Genomic DNA, 21,268 nt, shown 5'->3' with positions numbered 1-21,268 from the left:
ATTCCCTATCAACTGATGCAAACATCTTTCCGATCCACTAAGAAATGATCGAGTTAAAAGCATTCGGAATCTTTCATTTTTTCCTTCATGTTCTGTGTTTAGGTTTTCATTTTACCCCACATATACTCCGGTTAGACGTAGTCCCACGTCAAAAACATGTTTCGAGAAAAACGCGTTTGTAGTTAATTGTTATGACCGTACTAGATAAGATATCGCATCACTAAAATGGCTATAACTTGGTAAATAATGAGATTTTCGAAAAATCTTTTCTATGGTATATTCTGAAATGTATGAATTAGAGAAATATGAAGAAAAAAAATGTTTTTTTTTCAAATTTCTAGACTATAATACCCTCTCAAAGAACACAACATTGTGTTAATTTCAAATCCGACCGGATTCCGGAATAAGGGTTTATTTTACCGAAAAACACTTGAAGGGACTTATCTCAATTTGCAATTCGTTTCATAGAAGCGATGAAAATACATATTTGTAGGGAATTGTAAAGGGTAAATCATTTATAAGAAAGTTGAGTTAAAAAAAATCTTAGCAAGTGAATGGAACCCCGAAGCAGGTTTTCGCGTGAAGAAAGTTATGGCTGGGTCTGGTAGGACTGGAAGAAAATCTGTATCATGAGCATCTACCAAGCAACTAGTTTCGATGAATTCCAACAAGTACTGCTAGCAGCTGAACGTATGAAAATCAACGATCCAGAACGCCTCTAGGGCACTTCTAAAACTCCACACGCCTTACTCACCAGATATTGCATCTTCAGATTATTAACTGTTAAGATTCTTGTAAGAACTTCAACCTACTGCATAGCATAAGTTCTGAGAGGATGGAATTCTCAAGTTGCATGAAGGATGCTGAAATATTCAGGAAAAAACGGTGCATCTATGATCGAAAAGATGTATGCCTACAAAAATATGCTTTTGGTTTTCTCCTTAGAATCGGCACGAATTTTTTAGGTCAATAATTAGCATTATTTAACAATTAAGGGTTGTAGGTCAACGGAATCATCGATCACGATGACACCTGTTTTCAAACAAAGTGCTTGATTTCATTGTCTGATTTTTTGAGAACTCAAACAGCCAGCCAGCTTTAATAAAAATACTCGAAAATAAGCTCACAAAGGATATTTTAGAATGGATATGGAGATAACGTAAATGGAATTGGGAAGAAAATAATCAGCTCCCGGACAATGTTGGAAAAAATCGAAGATTTCGAAACAAATCGTTAGCATTGGTAAGGCTATAATTTTTATCAATAAACATATGGAATAGAAAATAGAAACAAACTTGAAATAGAATTTAAGCGAAAAAATAGAATTTCTTGATTTTTTCCTCAAAACCGAAGGAATGTCCACGTGGACAACAGGGGGAGGGGTATAAGGAATGTCCACGCTTATCCACGGAGGGGGAGGGGGGTGTCTAAAATCATGCTTTTTCTGTCCACGTGGTATGTGGACAACCCCTAACGACCAAGTATTAAAAACGCCCCAGTTCAAAACGAATGGTCCATCAGCGTCCCATTCCCCCTTTTCTATTTTGTTTTGTTTTTCGTATGTCATGTTGGCAACTGAAAATGGGTGTCATTCAACTGTCACTGTTTATCACTCTTTTCCACTGGAAAAGGAAGAAGAAGAATACGTATCAAGGCTGATAATCAATTTCTGCTCAATCGTTTGACGAAAAACTTCACAAAATCTGCCGATTTGGGCTCGAATCATCATATTTTCGTGAAAGTACAACCGAAACAAGCCATCCAGACGTCAAATATGGTGAGTCCAGATCGTGAAGACTCAACTAGTGATTAGGCGAAGAAGGTGGAATAAAAATTTGATACAATCGTTTCGTTGTAGATTCGTTTCATCCTTATTCAGAACCGTGCGGGGAAAACCCGTCTGGCGAAGTGGTATATGAATTTCGACGACGACGAGAAGCAGAAACTGATCGAGGAGGTGCATGCCGTTGTAACGGTCCGCGATGCCAAACACACGAACTTCGTCGAATTCCGCAACTTCAAGATCGTTTATCGACGGTATGCGGGTTTATATTTTTGCATTTGTGTGGACGTGAACGACAACAATTTGTGCTATCTGGAGGCTATCCACAATTTTGTCGAGGTGCTGAATGAATACTTCCACAATGTGTGCGAGCTGGATTTAGTATTCAATTTCTACAAGGTGTACACCGTGGTGGATGAGATGTTCCTTGCAGGCGAGATCCGGGAGACGTCTCAAACCAAAGTACTGAAACAGCTGCTAACGTTGAACTCGCTCGAGTAAAAAAGCACTCAAGCTGGGGGACCCTTAAACGGCCACCACCGTATTCTAAGCTATATTGTTTAATGAAGTGCAAAACGCGGCACTTCATACTATTGACAATTTATTCCATATTACGCAATATTAGCCATGTATAAGATACAGGAATACCCGCAACAATTTCTAAGAGGTACATTCAGACAATACCATTGATAACTGTGATACAACGAACGAGATAAATTGACTATTTCTGTTTTTAGATAGCATCAGGTCGATGCAATTTGGAAGTATACATCGCAGGATGAATATTGAATCAAAACTTTCTGCTTTCTAGTGAATCTCGTCTCACCACTCTCGCGCAAGCAACATACCATACCCATCATGAAAGCTGCCATTTGAATGTTACACACAAAAACAACAACTGAAATGACTACAGTGGGACAGGTCGCATTCTTAGTTTTTGTACATACCGTACTAAGTTCCATGCTCCATGACGCCGTAAGCTCCCATACACGATGAATTACACGGGTCCAAAGATATTAAGTTATTTCGTTTCGTCCCTCGATTTACTAACTGTACCATCGACGCTTCAGTCAAGGACAAGCTACTGTGCATTCCTTGTTACGTAACAAAAAAAATGTTAATAAACAATTGTCGTACTGTTTACACATCGTTATATTAAGATCATTCGGCTTCGTTTTGTTGTGAAAAATTTAAATCGTAGAACGATGTGACCATGAACGAATGAAAGAAGGCGATATAACAGTGAGGAGTCAAATACGAAGAACAACGGAGAGTTTCTACCCGGTGTGTCACGTGTTCGCCATCGGAGCAGAAATTAAATGAAGCGTATTTCGACAAGCGGTTAGTCAGACACGGGATACGACAAAGACACTCATACAAAATCTTGATTGTAACGTTTTTTTCTCACGTCATTGTATATCTACAATTACTGTGTAAAGATTATTAGCGAGTAATAAATCGTATGCTATAAGACTAATTCTTATATGATTTTGTTGTTGTGAGTTTTTTTTATTATTTTTGTTGTTGAAAAATCTAGTTTGAAAATAGTGTATTTCATTGAAGATTGCTGCTTAGCATTTTGTTAAGGATCAAAATACAGTGGAACCCCGATTATCCACGAGCGGATGATCCGCGGTGCGGTTTATCAACGATAGCAAGATCCATAGTATTTCTATGGACATTCCCCGAATTTATAAGAGAGTGGTGGGCTTGGCTGCGCTTTTATTTTGATCATGGCTTTCACACTATTTGACCATTTCTGTATTGATAAAACATAGTTATCATGATGAAAAATCTTCTTTTTTTTGCGTTTGCATCTCTTTTTTTAGTCATTTATTGCATTATCCGCGATTTTCGTGATCTGCGGTGACTTAGCCAGACTATTTCTGGGATAATCGGGGTTCTACTGTAATAGGATTTTTATGCCATAAAAGGCTGTTTTGGTACAAATACAGTGGAACCCCGATTATCCGCGAGCGGATTATGCGCGACAGCGAGTTCCATAGTAAATCCATAAACCTTCCCGGAATTTGTCCGTGAGTGCTAGTCTCATGCCTTTTTGTTTTGGTCATGGTTTTCACATACATGATCTTGATGGTTTATGTTGTGATTAGACAAATTTACACGATTTTATCGAAATAAACTTGTATCTTTGTATTACCATAATTGGTACAATTTTACATCAATACGAATAACCTCGAAGCAATACGAAAACCTCACGTTTTCTCGTGTTTGAACGCACAACAGTGCAGTGAAATAGCATTATGCGCAAAAATCTTTTAATCTTTCGTTGCCACCCACGAAAAATATTTTTTTCGCTGCACTTGGAATACTTTTTCAAAATTTTACCTAACCAAAAACTTCTAAAGGTATCCATACTGCATTTTTTGGGCTGCTAAAAATGTACGACATTAATTTGGGAGTCATTTTTATACAAAAAACACGACTTTAGAGCGCCGGCAGAAAATTCTGTTTGTACTCTTTGAAAATGCAACAAGTTCATAATTTTTCACTGGAAACGTTTTATTTGGGATCTACTGTGTAAGGTCATGCAGTTTTTCAAAAAAATGAATGATAGATTTGATGAAAAATTCAAATTTTTTATTTTTTATTTGTAATTTCATATAAAAAACACTTTCTCGCTGCACTAAAAATATTGTGATTTAACAAGGCAGTGGCAACAGTGTTTTTGGGGTTAACAGGCAGTTGCAACTATATTCCCACAAATTTTTTCAACTATTTCAATAGTTAAATTTTTCCAAAGGTAAATATGTATGTGTTTTTCCTCATGGAAGGATTATGTTCTCTGAAATTGAAGTCGATTTCTTGCCTAATTTCAACGACCTTATAAAGAGTTGATGTCCTTTGTTCAGTGCCTGAAAAAAAGCGAAAACTGCATCACAGCCCTCACCTTTTTGTGATTTTTCTGTCAGCTAGCAGGGAGGCCTAGCAACGAGGAACAGGTTATTTTCCAACCGGGAAGCACTCAACAAGAGTCTAATCCAGAGGTGAAACGGATATTCGGGTAACTATCCGGTATCCTGCTCATCCAGCCAATATTTGCTATCCGGCCGGATACCGGATATTAGAGAGAAAAAAAAGACAAAATTTTCTCATTACCAGGAGATAAATCATATTCTTATTCTCTTGAAAACTCACAGTTTAGCTTGCGTCGGTTTATGATAGAAAATGTCCGAGATTAGATTTACATGTGATGTTTTGCTATAACGTAAATATTATGTTTTATAACGTGATCACATGATAAATGATATTTGGAAGTAAACAAACAGCAATACAAATAGCTTCACGAATTGTTGCCCCTCAAAGCTGTCAAAGAATTGAGAAGAAATTGCCTCTGTTAATTATGTTCACATGTTTATAATGTACATACATATAATAGAGAATAGAAACAAACATAAACTTAAATTTAGGCGCAATTCAGCTATTTTTACGATTATTTTTTCCAAGAAATAGAGAAATGTCCACGTGGACAACAGGGGGAGGGGTATAGACAATGTCCATGTTTGTCCACGGTGGGGGAGGGGGGGTGTCTGAAATCGTAGTTTTTCTATCCACGTGGTATGTGGACAGCCCCTAAGACCTTTTCAAGAGTTCAGCACAAATTGCCGAATAATGAATAATGATAATATGAATAAATAATGAACCTTGTACAAAATTTATTGGAGTTTTCAAATCACCCTCTGATTTGGGAATACTCGCATTATTGAAAAAATTTTCATTAGAAAAAGGAAAAATTTTAATTCTATAACCATTTTTGCCGCGATCCGATTTTGACGATTTACATACCAAACGAATCGGAAATTCCCTAAGATTTTTTTGTTATGCTATATATTATAATCCCTTGGTGTGTAAACGGTTCGAGGTGAAGGTGGAAGGAAGCCACACCCATGGCCCGATATGCAAAAAAACAATCAATATCAACAATGTGTTCATTCGCTATCCAACTCTTGAAGAGTAAAGTTCAGTGTCGGTATTGTGCGTTGCCACTTTTGCTATTGTGCTATTGGTACGAGTGAATCGTGTACGAGTGAAGGTCATTGCTGTCCGCTTTCAAACTGACCTTTTGTGAAGTGGAACGAAGGAACAAAGGAAGCAGCGCTCTTGCAGCGAGCCGGATTGCGGCTGTTGAACTGATTCGGCTTAACGGGATCGCCAGCGCGTGACTGTCGCAAACGGGATTCATCATCACGTGGCTCCGTAAGCTATTCTTGCGCTATTGTGTTGTCTCCGTAGCGCGTAGCCTCTGTCTCTCCCTGATTAGGGCAGTAGAGCGCATTATTGGAACAACTTTTATATTAAGGTACACATATTTATTATTAATATTATTATTCAATTCATTTCAATTCATTAATATTATTATTCAATTCATTTAATATTATTATTATATTTTTTTTTGCTATTTTTTTTTAGATTATTGTTAAAATCAATAATAAATTAGAAATAAGACAGAAATTTTTGTAAAATGGAGAATAGTGGAGGATCTCCAGAGATGGAGATCTCCGATAATGAATCTCATATAAGATCTGGGAAAAAACATAAACGAGTCCCTCATAAGGAAGATAATTCTTCTGGGGACGAATCCGCTCATCCTACCAAGCCCCCCTCTAAGAAAATTGCAAGCCTTCCTTCTCAACCCACTGTTACTTCCACTCCCCTCTCCCATCATCGATTTCGCTTCCCCCTTCTGATGCTTCCGATCCAACCCAATCCTCGTCCTCGTCCTCATCCTCATCCTCGTCCTCGTCCTCGTCTTCCCCCTCTGTTGTCACCGCTCCACGTGTCAGAGTTTATCCAGAAGATGCACCTGGAACTGGCCCGTGGGTTGTTTTCCTCCGGCCAAAACCGAAAGGGAAAAACCTTAACGTGATTCAGATCATGAAAGATCTGGCCAGATACACTTCTGTATCTGAAATTCGCAGGGTTAGACCGAACAAATTGCGAGTTGTCGTGAATGACCGGAAACACGCAAACGAGATTGTTGCTGATCAACATTTCACTCTCGAATATCGAACATTTATACCCTCCCATAACGTAGAAATTGAGGGGGTGATAACTGAAACGGGTCTGACGAGCGAACAAATAAAAGCAGAAGGAAAAGGCAAGTTCAAGAAGCTCCCCTCAATGGAAGTTAAAATCTTGGACTGTCGCCAACTCGGGAAACTTTCCCATGATGGGAACCAAACTAAATTTACGCCGTCCGACTCGTTTCGAGTCACCTTTGCTGGTGCCGCCCTCCCTGACTACGTTATGGTGGACAAATTGAGACTACCTGTGCGACTCTTCGTGCCAAAGCCCATGACTTGCAACAAATGCAAGTCAGTTGGTCACACTTCGGATTATTGAGCCAACAAGGAGCGCTGTGCCACTTGCGGAGAGCAACATGAGGGGAAATCCTGCAGTGCGACTGAGCATAAATGTCCATATTGCGGGGGATCCCCACACGAGCTCTCAGTTTGTGAAACTTACAAGAGTCGCTGGGAGAAACAGAAGCGTTCTTTAAAGGAATGCTCGAAGCGCACATTTGCGGAAATTTTAAAGGGCGCTTCGCCACTGACCCAACAACAAGAACAACCAATCTCAACACACAATACCTTTTCCACGTTGCCAGTTGTTGAAATGGAAGCGGACACAGCTAGCGGGGGCACACCGTTTATTTTCAAAGGGAATCCCCGGGGCAAAAATGTGACCACTCCCAAAGTTCAAGAACAAGTCCCCACGGTTATATCCTCTGTTAGCTTGCCTAAAAAATCAAGTGCAGCGGACAAGCAAAATCAGGTTCCTCCTGGTTTTCGTGGGAATATTTCATCTTCGAACGACCCAGCACTCGAGGGGACATCAAAAACCCCAACTGTCCCTATTTTTCCATCCAGTTCAACTTCCCAATCGGGATTTATAAAGTTGTCTGACCTTTTGGATCAAATCTTCAAGTGTTTTAATGTTTCCGACTCCATCAGAACCATTGTCATCTCAATGCTTCCAGTATTAAAGACAATTTTGCAACAATTGATGCAAACATGGCCCCTCCTTACGATGATTATCTCTCTTGATGTCTAATTCAAATAGAGAGGTCGGAGATATCACTGTTTTACAGTGGAATTGTCGTAGTCTTATTCCTAAATTGGATACATTCAAATTTTTAATTCATTACTTCAATTGTGATGTTTTTGCTCTGTCCGAAACTTGGCTTTCTTCGCGAGATGATATCTTTTTCCACGATTTTAATATTATACGCTTGGACCGTGATGATAGATACGGAGGGGTGCTTTTGGGGATCAATAAGTGCCACTCATTTTTTAGAATTGACCTTCCACCTATTGGAGGGATCGAAGCTGTTGCTTGTCATGCAAACATCAGAGGCAAAGACCTCTGTATTGTCAGCTTGTATTGGCCTCCGAGAGCTGCGGTTAGCCGCAAACAACTTGTTGACATGTGCTCACTCCTTCCTGAGCCACGATTGATCTTGGGAGACTTCAACTCTCACGGAACTGCCTGGGGGGAACAGTACGACGACAATCGTTCATCGTTGATATATGACCTTTGTAACAGCTTCAATATGACCGTTTTGAACACTGGGGAAACAACACGTGTACCTAAACCTCCTGCTAACCCAAGTGCTCTTGACCTCTCGCTTTGCTCGAATTCACTATCGTTAGATTGTGCAAGTGGTGCAAGTGGAATGTAATCCAGAACCCCAACGGTAGTGATCAATTGCCAATCAAAATTTCCATCACCATTGGGTCGAATTCTTCTGAATCTATAAACATGGTATATGACCTCACAAGACACATTGACTGGAAAAAATATGCGGACGCGATTGCTTTAGCCATCAATTCCAGAGATGGTTTACCTCCATTGGAGGAGTATAACTTCCTTTCTCGTTTGATCTATGACAGCGCGGTTCGCGCTCAAACGAAACCCATCCCAGGTTCCACTATTCGTCGAAGGCCTCCCAATCTATGGTGGAATAGCCAGTGTTCCAAGCTTTATGTAGAAAAATCGAATGCATTTAAAGCTTTTCGGAAACGTGGAACCCCTGAAAATTTTCAAACATATTTAGCCCTTGAAGATCAATTTAAAAACTTAATCAAAGGGAAAAAAAGTGCTTATTGGCGAAATTTCGTGGGAGGTTTGTCACGAGAAACGTCAATGAAAAAATGATGGAAAGTGGCTCGAAACATGAGAAATCGCTCTTCAACGAATGAAAGCGAAGAATATTCACATCGATGGATTTTTAATTTTGCACGGAAGGTTTGTCCTGATTCCGCTCCTGTGCAAAAAATTGTTCGAGATATACCACAAGGTAGGGGCGATCTTGATTCCGAGTTTTCGATGGTAGAATTCTCTCTTGCTCTGCTTTCATGTAACAATTCTGCTCCGGGATCGGATAGAATTAAGTTCAACTTGCTGAAAAACCTCCCTGATGTGGCGAAACATCGCTTGTTGAATTTATTCAATCGGTTTCTGGAGCATAATGTTGTTCCAGATGATTGGAGAAAGTACGAGTTATAGCTATTCAAAAACTCGGAAAACCCGCGTCCGACTTCAATTCGTACCGCCCAATAGCAATGCTGTCTTGTATACGGAAATTGTTGGAGAAAATGATCTTGTTTCGCCTTGATCGATGGGTTTAAACGAATGGCCTACTCTCAGATACACAATATGGGTTCCGCAGGGGCAAGGGGACGAATGATTGTCTTGCGTTGCTTTCTTCAGAAATTCAAATGGCTTACGCCGAAAAAAAACAAATGGCTTCAGTATTCTTGGACATAAAGGGGGACTTCGATTCTGTTTCAATAGAGGTTTTGTCGGACAAATTACACTCTCGGGGTCTGCCGCCTCTATTGAATAATATGTTATATAACTTGCTTTGTGAGAAACATTTGAACTTTTCTCACGGAGATTCGGCAGTAAGTCGGGTCTCTTACATGGGCCTCCCCCAGGGCTAATGTTTAAGCCCCCTTTTGTACAACTTCTATGTAAGCGACATCGACAATTGCCTTACACAAAATTGCAGCCTAAGACAACTTGCAGATGATGAAGTGGTGTCTGTCGTAGGATCAAACGAATCCGACCTGAAAGAACCATTGAACAATTTTTCAACTTGGGCCATTGGGCTAGGGATCGAATTCTCCACGGAGAAAACAGAGATGGTGTTTTTTTCTAGGAAGCATAGACCAGCAAAACCAAAGCTTTAACTTTTGGGTAAACCGATCACTCATGCTATGTCATTCAAGTATCTTGGAGTCTGGTTCGACTCCAAATGTACTTGGGGGGCCCATATTAGGTATCTGAGTAAAAAATGTCAACAAAGAATAAACTTTCTCCGTACAATTACCGGCACCTGGTGGGGAGCCCACCCAGAAGATCTTATAATGTTGTATCGAACAACTATTCTCTCAGTGATGGAGTATGGCAGTTTCTGTTTTCAATCAGCTGCCAAAACACACCTCATTAAACTCGAGCGAATTCAGTATCTTTGTCTCCGTATCGCGTTGGGATGTATGCCCTCAACGCATACCATGAGTCTCGAGGTTTTGGCAGGCCTACTCCCACTAAAAGATCGCTTCAATTTATTATCTCTTCGGTTCTTCATCCGGTGTAAGGTCATGAACCCATTGGTGATCGGAAATTTTGAGCAGCTGATCGAGCTAAATTTTCACTCCGGATTCATGAGTTCATATCATGAATTCATCTCCATGCAGGTTGATCCTTCTTCGTATATTCCCAACCGTGTTTGTTTCCCTGACTACATCAATTCCTCTGTGCATTTTGATCTGTCCATGAAGCAAGATATCCATGGATATTCAGATTACCAACGATCGAGGATCGCTCCAACGATCTTCGATGCAAAGTATGGGGGTATCAATTGTAATAATATGTACTTAACTGATGGGTCCACTATAAACGAGTCCACAGGATATGGAGTGTTCAACGAATTTTTTAGCACCTCACACAGTCTTCCGAATCCTTGCTCAGTGTATATTGCTGAATTGGCAGCAATACACTGAGCGCTGGACCGCGTCGCCTCACGACCTGTTGAACACTATTACATTGTAACGGGTAGTCTTAGCTCTGTCGAAGCTATCCGTTCAGTGAGGCCGGAAAAGCACTCGCCGTACTTCCTTGAGAGAATACGAGAAATTTTGAGTGCTTAATCCAGACGCTGTTATGTCATTACCTTTATCTGGGTCCCTTCACATTGCTCCATTCCGGGTAATGAGAGGGCTGACTCATTAGCAAAGGTAGGTGCAATGGAAGGCGATATTTATCAGCGTCAAATCGCCTTCAATGAATTTTATTCTTTAGTTCGCAAAAATACCATCGCTAACTGGCAACGCAAGTGGAATGAAGATGAATTGGGCCGGTGGATTCACTCGATTATCCCTAGGGTTAGCCTCAAACCGTGGTTCAAAAGTCTAGACTTGAGTCGGGACTTTACTCGCACCTTCTCCCGACTCATGTCCAATCACTGTTCGTTAGATGCACTACTCTTCCGTTTCAATCTTGCCAGCAGCAATCTCTGCGTTTGTGGCCAAGGTTATCACGACATCGAGCACGTTGTTTGGTCGTGCGAGGTGTATCTGGTCGCCAGATCGAATTTAGAAAACTCCCTTCGGGCCCGAGGAAGACAGCCCAATGTGCCGGTGAGAGATGTGTTGGCTCGGTTAGACCTTGATTACATGTCCCATATATATGTTTTCCTTAAAGCTATAGATCTTCGTGTGTGATTGTCCCTACATCCTTATACCCTCCTTTTTTTCCTTTGCGGGTAATTCGTCCCCTTGCTATAAATAGTAGAATAAGTTGAAATGTAAATACACTATAGATATACGAATAGATTTATGAAATGAGTGTTCATCAACATTGTTACAATTTCCTTATATCCCATCCTTCTCCTAAAAATATGTCACCCTCCTAAACTCGAGTACACCGCGAGTAATCGGTTTTCCACCTTACTAATCAAAGATGTAAGAAAATTATTTATATATATAGTTTTAAAACTATATTTAAGAATTCGGCTCCTTTAAACTTAAGTAACTGAGCCTGTAAAAATAAACGAATTAATAAAAAATAAAAACAATGTGTAGAAAATGATCGTATGTAATGTCAACCAAACTCCCATCGATTACTCACATAATGTCAAATTTTCATCTGCCGTCGCAATGTATAATGAAAAACGTCGGAAAACTCGAGCTAGTGATCTGAAAGATAAATTTTCAATTTTCGGCAATGGTTTTGTTTGTATTGGTGAAAGCATCGTTACTTTTTCGACACTGATGCCAGACAACATCAGCTATAAAAACCACTCAATAAAGTGTTATTCCTGAGTCGTAGCGTTTCATGTTATGAATATCAATAAAATAAAATTGTGTTGATATCGATACAATTATTATTTTTACGTTTTATAGGTCTATAATGTAAGTTTTAGCAACTTTAACATGAAAATTGTATTGCAGAGCTCGGAACACTGCCACGGCTCCCTATGCTTTCAAAAAGATTCTCACAAACACTATTACTCCGTGTATACACATGATTTTACCTATACTACTACAATGGCTTTCTTCCACCCTTACATTAAATCGATAGAAACTCGAAGCATTTCCATTTTCCCATACACTTGTTCTGCTCATTTGAGAGCTTCTCTACCCATAGCGAGCAACTTATCGGCTATCAACGAAGGGGAATATTTGCCTAGAGTAGTGGTATTCAACCTTTTTTTCAGAGGGGCCACAAACACATGTTAGGCATGGTGTCGCGGGCCGCAAAACAAAAATGAATTTATTACGAAATTATAACCAGCGAGAAACAAATATAAAAATTCAAGAATGAAACTCTTTAGTACGAACATTTGGTAGCATTGACAATGAATGAAAGCTTTAACTGAGTGAGGCGCGTGCCCTTTCACCAATATTTCTAGATTTTTGTGTATGAGTTCCAAACTTCATACACACCAACCAGAAAGCCTGCCGGGTCACATGGTGGGTATCGCTGGCCTAGAGCATAAATATTGCATCTCGTTGAGGCAAACTTTCAGTATCGTTCTAGATACGAAGCAATGAATATCGCTTGTTCCTCCTTCCGTCATCACATGTCTTCGATTCGGATTGAGCTGTGGACGCGACCAAATTACTTACTCGCTGATGTCTCTGGCATGCAATCATTAAATCAAACTGACGCCATTCCATTAAGGTTCAGAAATACACAATTGTGTTGGGAATCATCAAACTAGGCTATCATCGGCTCACCAAGAAAATAATAGCTAGAGTATGAACGATGCATCTCTGGTGAGGCAAATATTCTGTCTTATTCATTACTCCAAGCAGTTAACATCGCTTGTTTTCCGTCGTCATAATGGCTTCATTGGTGGCTTTGACAATGCATTAATGCGTTAAACTGACGCTATTGCGAAGCAGAAATTAAGTTTGTGCGCCAAATAAGTATTTGGAGAATACCATCGTGAATGTCGTGTTGGAATGTTATGAGTTATTTGGATTCGCGTGCCAGTCGCAAAACTGCCTTCAATTAGGATTGCATTTGCATTCATCTTGATCATATCGAAGCAATGCTACTCTTTTCGAGATTATAGAGATTAACAGATATTATTTCGTTCATTTAGTCACCAAGAAAGTAAATGTCGTTCTAGAATTTTGTATGTGATTTGGTAATATCCTAAGTTATGAACAATCGACTTGAATAAAATAACAGCGTAGTTCTACGTCAACAATGCGGTCATGTTTTGGACACAACCTCCTATAATTTTTGAAATATTTTTTTCACTTAAAAACAGCCCCATTCTTACTTGGTATGAGCATTATGAACATTAAAAGTACATAAAATTGAAGTAATTCACTTCAAAATCGCTATATATACCTCTGATTTCAAACTTCAAAGCGTTATATTTCGAGCTTGCTCGCGTCTCAATTATCTTCATTGGTTTCTAGGTTGGTGACGTTTTTTTCGCCCTAAATGTTCTTTGATATTGAAGGTTATCTGTAATTTTGTACACTGATGGTTTCAGATTGAACGACAGAGCCCGGTTCTGGCTCAATGTGCAAGTTATTGAATGTGCAACAATTTGTCTACGGCGCAATTGTAGACATGCAAACATATGCATTTATTCTGACAGTCAATTTCTTGAAGAGGAGGTTAAAAAAAGTAAAGTGAATCTATTAAGGAGATATTGAAAAAGTCAATGTATTAGCTCAACGTGGATCATCGAAACCATTCCTAGGACCAGAACCATTTTATGGGCCCCTGAATGTACCCTTAAAATGGAATAAAAGAACTGGGGAAAACCCAAGATTTATGACATCTGAAAACATAGTTCAGTAGTCCGACAGGCTAAATCATCTATATCACAGAATAAAAAAGTAACTGATGGACTTCTCAACACAACAAAAAAAAAGATCTATGCACTACCAGTGGCCTAGTGACAGACCATTGTCTAAGTAAGATGATACATGTCGCCTCTGTAACATAAAAAGTGAAGCTCGGAACATTTATTAGGCGTGATACACAAATTACGTAACGCTAAAAATTCGGTTTTTGGACCCTCTGCCCTAGATCCCCCCTCCATTCTCTCATTCTTTCTACATCGAGCCTTTGACTTTTCTGAGGAACTGCCCTCTTGCTGCGAACCACCTTTCGGGCCAAAAGGTGCGGAAAGAGATCCACAACTTCATGTCGTCAAGCGGCACATCCCGAGTGAAAAACGGTCCGGTGTGACCGATTCCGGCAAACCGGTTGGCCGCTTCATTCCCTGGGATGCCGTTGTGTCCGGAGACCCTCATGAGCACAGTGCAGAGCAATATGTACTACCTGATGGCTATGTCTATGATTATCGCCGATCGCCGAGTCTATGATTAGATCGAAAGGAGGTTCTCCAATTTCACTCCAAGGATTTTTAGCGTTTTTCGGCGAGGGATGTTGTTTTTGTATAGCTTGTATAGTTAAGACCCTGATGTCTGTCGCCGCATATCGCCGCTCTTCTGTTTCCTCGTGAAAAACTCGGGAGCTGATGTTACCAATTTTGACATCAAAGGTTCGGCATGTGCCGAAGTTGTTGTTGAAGTGCAGTAATTTACCGTCGACGCCCCCATCTGCCAGAGTTTCCAGCACTAATGGGATGGCTTTTTAAGGTCCAGTGACTGTTGATGACTTTTCCAGGTTCAGTGCTACCATCTCCATGTGCTGACGGTTCATGTTGCCTTCGGCTATCACGTCTCCGAGGGTCGCAAAGTACAGTAAACATTCCCTAACTGGGCGAAAAGGGAAGACCAGTTATCGACATTCGCGTTTTAACTGGTCCGGCATGTAAAACGTCAAATAAAATCGAGGAGAATTTCAATGAACTGTTTGATTCGCGTTGATCGTGAAATTGGATAAACAAAAGGTTTCCAATGGAAATTTCGTATTGGGTGCGACAACGGTTATGAAATATAATTTGAGGAAATATTTTTCTGTAATTTAATCAATGTTTTTGTCATGCGGAAATAATGTCAATTTTCATAACATTTCAAATTACATTCGAATGCCCCTCATAGCAAATCTTCCATTAGAATATGGCGCCGACGAAATTCTGCTTTTTAACTGGTCCAGTTAGACCAGGACCAGTAAGCGAACGATTACTGTAGTTGTTGGTGTCCATACCCGGCCGGAAGGCGAACTGTCGATAGTCTAATTTTCTATTAGAAAGGTGACCAGGCGTCTGTTCGCCATGCTTTCCAGGATCTTGAATGAACAGGAGGTTAAGGAAATTGGACGGTAGCCTTCCACGTTGTTGCTGCTTTGACCGACCTTAGGTATAGGTATTACTAAGGTGTGTCTCCAACCCTCGGGAAATTCATGTGTTCTCCACAGGTCGTTAAAGATGTCGAGAAGAGTAGACTGTACGAGCTGGGAGAGCTGTTTCAGCATCTTATAGCCGATACCGTCAGGACCAGTTGACTCACCTTTGGCGGAACGTAGGGCGACAGAAAATACCCAACTTTATTTTGCATCCTGCGATAACAAACGGAATAACCTTATGTTTAGCAGCAATGACAAAATCATGATCCGGTAGATCAACACGATATTCGAGGTGACTGCTTACTAGCTTCTCTTAAACCCATTACAATACGTGCTTTATCATCTTGGCTTAGGAAACACACCTCATTCGGTCCCAGAATCGAAGCTAGCTGCTCAAGCATATAGGGGCGGGTGAATTTAGTTAGGAATAAGAATGGAGTTTTGCTACGTAACGATCATGGCCCCTCTTCTCGCTTTACATAATTTATGTACAACAACTTATGCCCGTACCAGATTAGATACCGCGACACTAAAATGACTAAAACTCGGTAAATAATAGGATTTTCGAGAAGTTCTTTCTGGGGCATATTCTTGAATGCCTAAACTTCAGAAACATGTAGAAATAACATTTTCCCATGTTTATAAACTAGAATGACGCCTTAAAGTAATCAGCACACCCTGGTAGCCACATTGGTGGCTCCATAGAGGAATCTTTCTCAAGTATCAAACTAGCTAAACTAGAAGCCACATTTTGTGGCCCCAGAGAGGACTAGCAAAGCTAGGAGCCACAACAATATTCCGAACATTTTCCATATAAAAATTTATTTCAAACAGTTCCAATAGGCCATGTGATACACCACTGAACAAAAACTAACCTCACTAAGCTCGCATTTCGCTCAATTTTGCTTAAAAATGTATTTGTTCATTCGACATTTGAAAATACCGCGTTTCAAGTTGAACTCAGGCAGCACCATGACTCGTCAAGTCACTTTTTGCCAGGCCAACAAAAATAGCTTGAATTTTCATATGGTTTTCTCGTTCTCAATTATCTATAGACTACATACGGCCCAATCTCTCAACATCTGTACAACAACATAATAAAAATAATAGCAAGCAGGAACATACCATAGCAAATCTGTAACTATCTAACGAAATGTGCATCTGTGTCTGCAGCAGACCCCCATTAGCTGCTCCTGGCATCGTTTATCGTCGCGGGCACCCTCACTTCCATCCCCTGCATGTTTTTGTTCAGCATAATTTGACATCCCAGCCGAGAGGTATCGGTCAGCTCAAAGGCCAGATCCAGCATGTCCAGCTCTTCGTCACCAGGTTTTTCCGGCAGGGCATCGTAATCGGCCTGAGAGAATATCAAATGGCAGGTTGAGCAAGTCAACGTTCCTTCGCAGGCACCGAAGCCGTCCAGGTCTATCTGATTGTTGACAATCACATCCAGCAGGGAGTCGCCGATTTTACCCTTGGCCTTTATCCGCTCTCCGTCCGAGCGTACGAATGTGATTTCAACTCTGAAATTGAAATAGGATATGAAAAAGATGGAAATGATTCGAAATTCAAGTCCAGCATTTATAAAGTCAATCGTACTTTAGAGATGACGTCAATTCAGTTTATTTACATTTACTAGCGGTTCAATGAACTTTCCCGATATAAGAAAACATTATTCAAAACATGATGCTCCAGCACACTGAAAATATGCATAGATTTGGTGCTGCTAATATCATGTGCTCATACAAAACACAGGGGTGAGACAGCATAGATTAAAATACGAATCAATGATATGTTAATGTTGACTAAAAATTAACAAACCTAAAGTATGCGGTTTGACTCAATGGAAATGTGGTGATTCGTTTCCAGTTCTCGGCATAAATTTGGTAGATATCATATCGTTCTTCAAGTCTGTACTTCGTTGTACATTTATTTATTCATTACATCCCATGAAAATATTGGATCTCATTCACAACAACTCTCCAACCTCGGGCTATACCATTTCTTGTCAACTCCTGCTCTTCTTTTGTTTCTACCGTTTTTACATCACGAGAATTTCAACAAATTTATACTTTTGATTTCTTCTCACTGGTCGTTTGACGAGGATGTCCGTTTACCATGGCTCCAAGCCACTGATAGGAAATTCGCACCGTTCGAAGATGCTGACTGCTATTTTGTTCGGAATTTCAACTCCCGGATTGCCACCTTGGTGTCTATGACTGTAGACCACCATGCAACCACTCTTTTGTGCCGAAAGTCGATTTACCTACAGCATTAGTAACTGCCTGGATCTTGATGCGTGGTATCCTGCTCAGACCGTTCCTCGCTATCAAGAAAAGGGTTACGGCTAAGACGGAAACTTGAGGTACTTGGAGAGTCTAACCACCACAGAAATATTTATTGCAGCCTAAAATCTCAATATGCCTAATTTGGTTTCATTTGCTTGATTAATTCCCGAGTAAAACACCAAGTGCTTGTGAGTCCTCTTCGAGACGATACCATGCTTTGTACATGGCAGACTTCGTACGGGGTCGGAGTTTGTTGGACCTTAAAGATTTGCGGAGCCCATAGCAGGCGCGACATGAATAGAATGACCACTTATTTTTGAGTTGTTTGTTCGCAATGTAGTTCACCGTGAAATGATCGTACTATTCCACCACCTGTTCAAGTTCACGTTCACGGGAACTCTAAACCAGGCTTAAACGTGAAGTAGATAAACATCGAGCTTCAATAAAATAATTCGTATAAAATATACAGTTGTTCGCGGATCAACCCGAAGCAACGAAGTATTTCAACCCGTGCAGAGATCCGATTGAATTAAATTGCATCTATATCGAAATTTTCATTGAAAATTCGAGAATTTCTAAACACACCTTTTCGGACGTGAACATGAACGGGGAAATATTCTGACGTCTATATTCACCACCATTTTCACGTTCGCGTTCACCTAAGTCGGTGAGCTATGGTGAGTTCACCAACATCTCGATTCCACGGTAAATATTAAATTAATCCACTTTTATCAAAATGGATTGTTTTTAAATATGTTTTTCAACTAGAATAACGTTTCCTCCTATCGTTTCAAGATGTTTTCCTTGCGTTTTATATATGGACTGATGAATTATTAACAAAATGTTTGTTCATGTTCACATTCACCGGAACTCTAAACCTACCTTGACATGGAGAACAGGTTCGCTGGGTTTGTGGTTCGAAAAATTGTTGCAAACTGGATGTTATTCAACTTGAGATTTATTTAGTTTTAGGTTTGCTGTTCTACAATATGGATCGTTTAACAATAGAAAAATTGATGATGTATTAAAAGATGTATTAAAAATATTCACAGAGATGGTCACGTTTTTTTTTGTTTTTTTTATGTGAAAAGCATTTTTGCGCAATTTTGAAACTGGGTGTCATTTGGACGTTTTGGGCGTTTCAGGAGAACACTTGAATAATGTGGCAATTCTAGCCCAATCAAAACAATAAAATTCGGGGGACAAATTAATGGAAATCTGGATCATTGTTGAATTCCTTTCGAATCTTGAAATAGATAACCATGTGAACTAATTAAATATAAGGGTAAATCTTAGCTCAGAACGCCGCGTTGAGCGTTGTCCATATATACGTGCGTCGTTGAACTAGACGTTGTATTTTATTTTTAAGAGAAAAATGATTGCAACGCATGATATAAATTGGTATAAAAATCGGATTTTTACCGAGTTTCGCTTCCGTCTACGCAAAAAAGCGGTAAATATTTACAATGAAACAGCTGGCAGTTCCATAAAACAAACTCATATTACGCACGACCCATAAATTGAATGGTGTGCGGTGACTAGCATGATAAAGGATGGGATTTTCAAGGTTGGCGCTATCGCTTAATCCTAAATATTAAGCTTGTTGTCTTGGGTCTCGGTTCATTTCTAGCTATTATACAATACCTGATAATCAATACAATCGTTCTGTTAGTAGCACAGTGACAAGGCAAATTTAAAAAGAGTAGACCATCTTTGATATTTTTTTTTCATTCTTTCAAATCAATAGATAAATTAGACAAAAAAAACATTGGTCAAAATAATATGAGTAAACGTTCCATCCTGAGCTATCCAAATTTACATTTCCCATCTTTTCAGCTGATTACAAAACCAGTTCTCTTTCTATCTGAATCATATGTTTGCCATTATCTAGGGGCTGTCAACAAGGAAATCAAGATTGTGACTTTTCCAATAACCATTACGTTCACGGGACCCTTAAAAAAATTATTCCCAGCGACGCTTCTATTGCAAAATATACCCACTTTACGTACCTATAACTTTCCCCTTTGCCATCGATGTACAATTCGTAACCACTCACGTTTCTTTGTATCTTGTAACCCTTCCCCTAGTCTAGACACATACAATTCGTCACAAACGTGGAAAGTAAAACTAAACAAATCACCTGTAAGCTTACACTTACTCATCTTTCTGTAGGTTTGGCTGGGATGTGGACAAATTCCGGGAGATGCTATGAATCCTCCGGGTCTGTTGTGGCGGAATGCTACCTTTGCCATCAACAGCTTCCACCAGCCAACAGCGTGTACCAAAGCTTTTCCGTAGTGTTTGCTGAGCGAGACGTGATGTAATCAACTTAAACATAGTTTCTTTTGATCGAAGACAGGCGTTGTCTCAAGTAGCGGCGTATCGATTCGCCAAAAAATGTGTATCGCCTGGTCTTAATGCACAATTCAACGCTTTTCGAGAGAAAACAACATTAAAACGTGTGAAAGATATTAAGAATCACTGTGCAGCATTCACGGCCCTGTGAATACTTTTAAATAGAAACCAAGTACATCTGCACGCATGGTTCACTAAAGAACAACTACTTGCCGTCACTGCTGGCAGCGATTTGCGAAGCCCAAACGAACAGCAGACTGTCAATTCACGACATAGAATGTACGCTGTCGCCATCTAGCGGATGCTAGGAATGTATGAGGAAAAAGTAAACAAACCGTGCGTTTTTCAACTGTACTATGAGCAGGGTTGCCAATAATAATTTTCAAAAAACTGGAAGATCGCTCTTTAAAAAACTGGAAGAAAACTGGATCCTGTTAAACCGTTTTATTTTAATAAGATTGCCTTTTAAACGATTTGTTTGAGAAATATAATCTTCTTTGAAGCTTCGTGTCGTATTCATATGCAGTTCATAAAATGGCGAAATAAACAATTAATTAATTATATAAGTCGAGGAGATCAAAATGATGTTTTCCACTACTCGAACATTACTGTAAATCAATATTTGAGGATCTTTCTTTCTATAAAATACGGTTTCTTTTGGGTAAAACTACTAAAATCTCGTATTTTTTGTTTCATGTCCTTCATAACATTTCATGTCCAGATTAATTGAGGTGCATAGGGACACGGAATTTAACACCAATCCTGTTCTTTTTCTGCACTAATGTATGCAGTGATCTATGTATCAAAATTCTAGAATATTTTTGCATTGAGTCCCATAATATTATTTCAATTCTTTTTTTTTTCTCTCTATTATAGTGACACTTTCAACACATTTCGGCTGGTTCGTCACTTTTACTTCCATTTTTGGAATAATGTCGGGAGTGAGAATTGAACTCGTGATATCTGCGTGAGAGGTATGGATGTTACCACTACGCTAGATCGCCTCCACATATTTAAATTCTAAAAAGAGCAC

General features: G+C 39.7%; 2 protein-coding genes across 2 annotated transcripts; one reads left to right on the top strand and one right to left on the bottom strand.

Annotated features, from left to right (window-relative positions):
* Nucleotides 1-1,591: 1,591 nt before the first annotated feature.
* LOC129776776 (AP-2 complex subunit sigma) lies at nucleotides 1,592-3,260 on the top strand. The gene is made up of 3 exons (XM_055782615.1): nucleotides 1,592-1,777; nucleotides 1,859-2,450; nucleotides 2,521-3,260. Exons 1-2 carry the CDS (start codon nucleotides 1,775-1,777, stop codon nucleotides 2,282-2,284), a joined length of 429 nt encoding a protein of 142 aa, XP_055638590.1. The 5' UTR covers nucleotides 1,592-1,774; the 3' UTR covers nucleotides 2,285-2,450; nucleotides 2,521-3,260.
* A 13,216-nt stretch (nucleotides 3,261-16,476) lies between these two features.
* On the bottom strand, nucleotides 16,477-20,454 carry LOC129776316 (adrenodoxin-like protein 2, mitochondrial). The gene is made up of 2 exons (XM_055781893.1): nucleotides 20,039-20,454; nucleotides 16,477-17,115 (listed from the first exon to the last, which is right to left on the bottom strand). The coding sequence occupies exons 1-2, from the start codon at nucleotides 20,215-20,217 to the stop codon at nucleotides 16,776-16,778; spliced, it is 519 nt and encodes a 172-aa protein (XP_055637868.1). The 5' UTR covers nucleotides 20,218-20,454; the 3' UTR covers nucleotides 16,477-16,775.
* Nucleotides 20,455-21,268: the final 814 nt, after the last annotated feature.

Source organism: Toxorhynchites rutilus, chromosome 3 (genome assembly GCF_029784135.1).
Source record: "Toxorhynchites rutilus septentrionalis strain SRP chromosome 3, ASM2978413v1, whole genome shotgun sequence".
NCBI classification, from domain to species: domain Eukaryota; kingdom Metazoa; phylum Arthropoda; class Insecta; order Diptera; family Culicidae; genus Toxorhynchites; species Toxorhynchites rutilus.
Note: the sequence above shows the minus strand (reverse complement) of the source record. Positions and strands in the feature narration are given on the sequence as shown.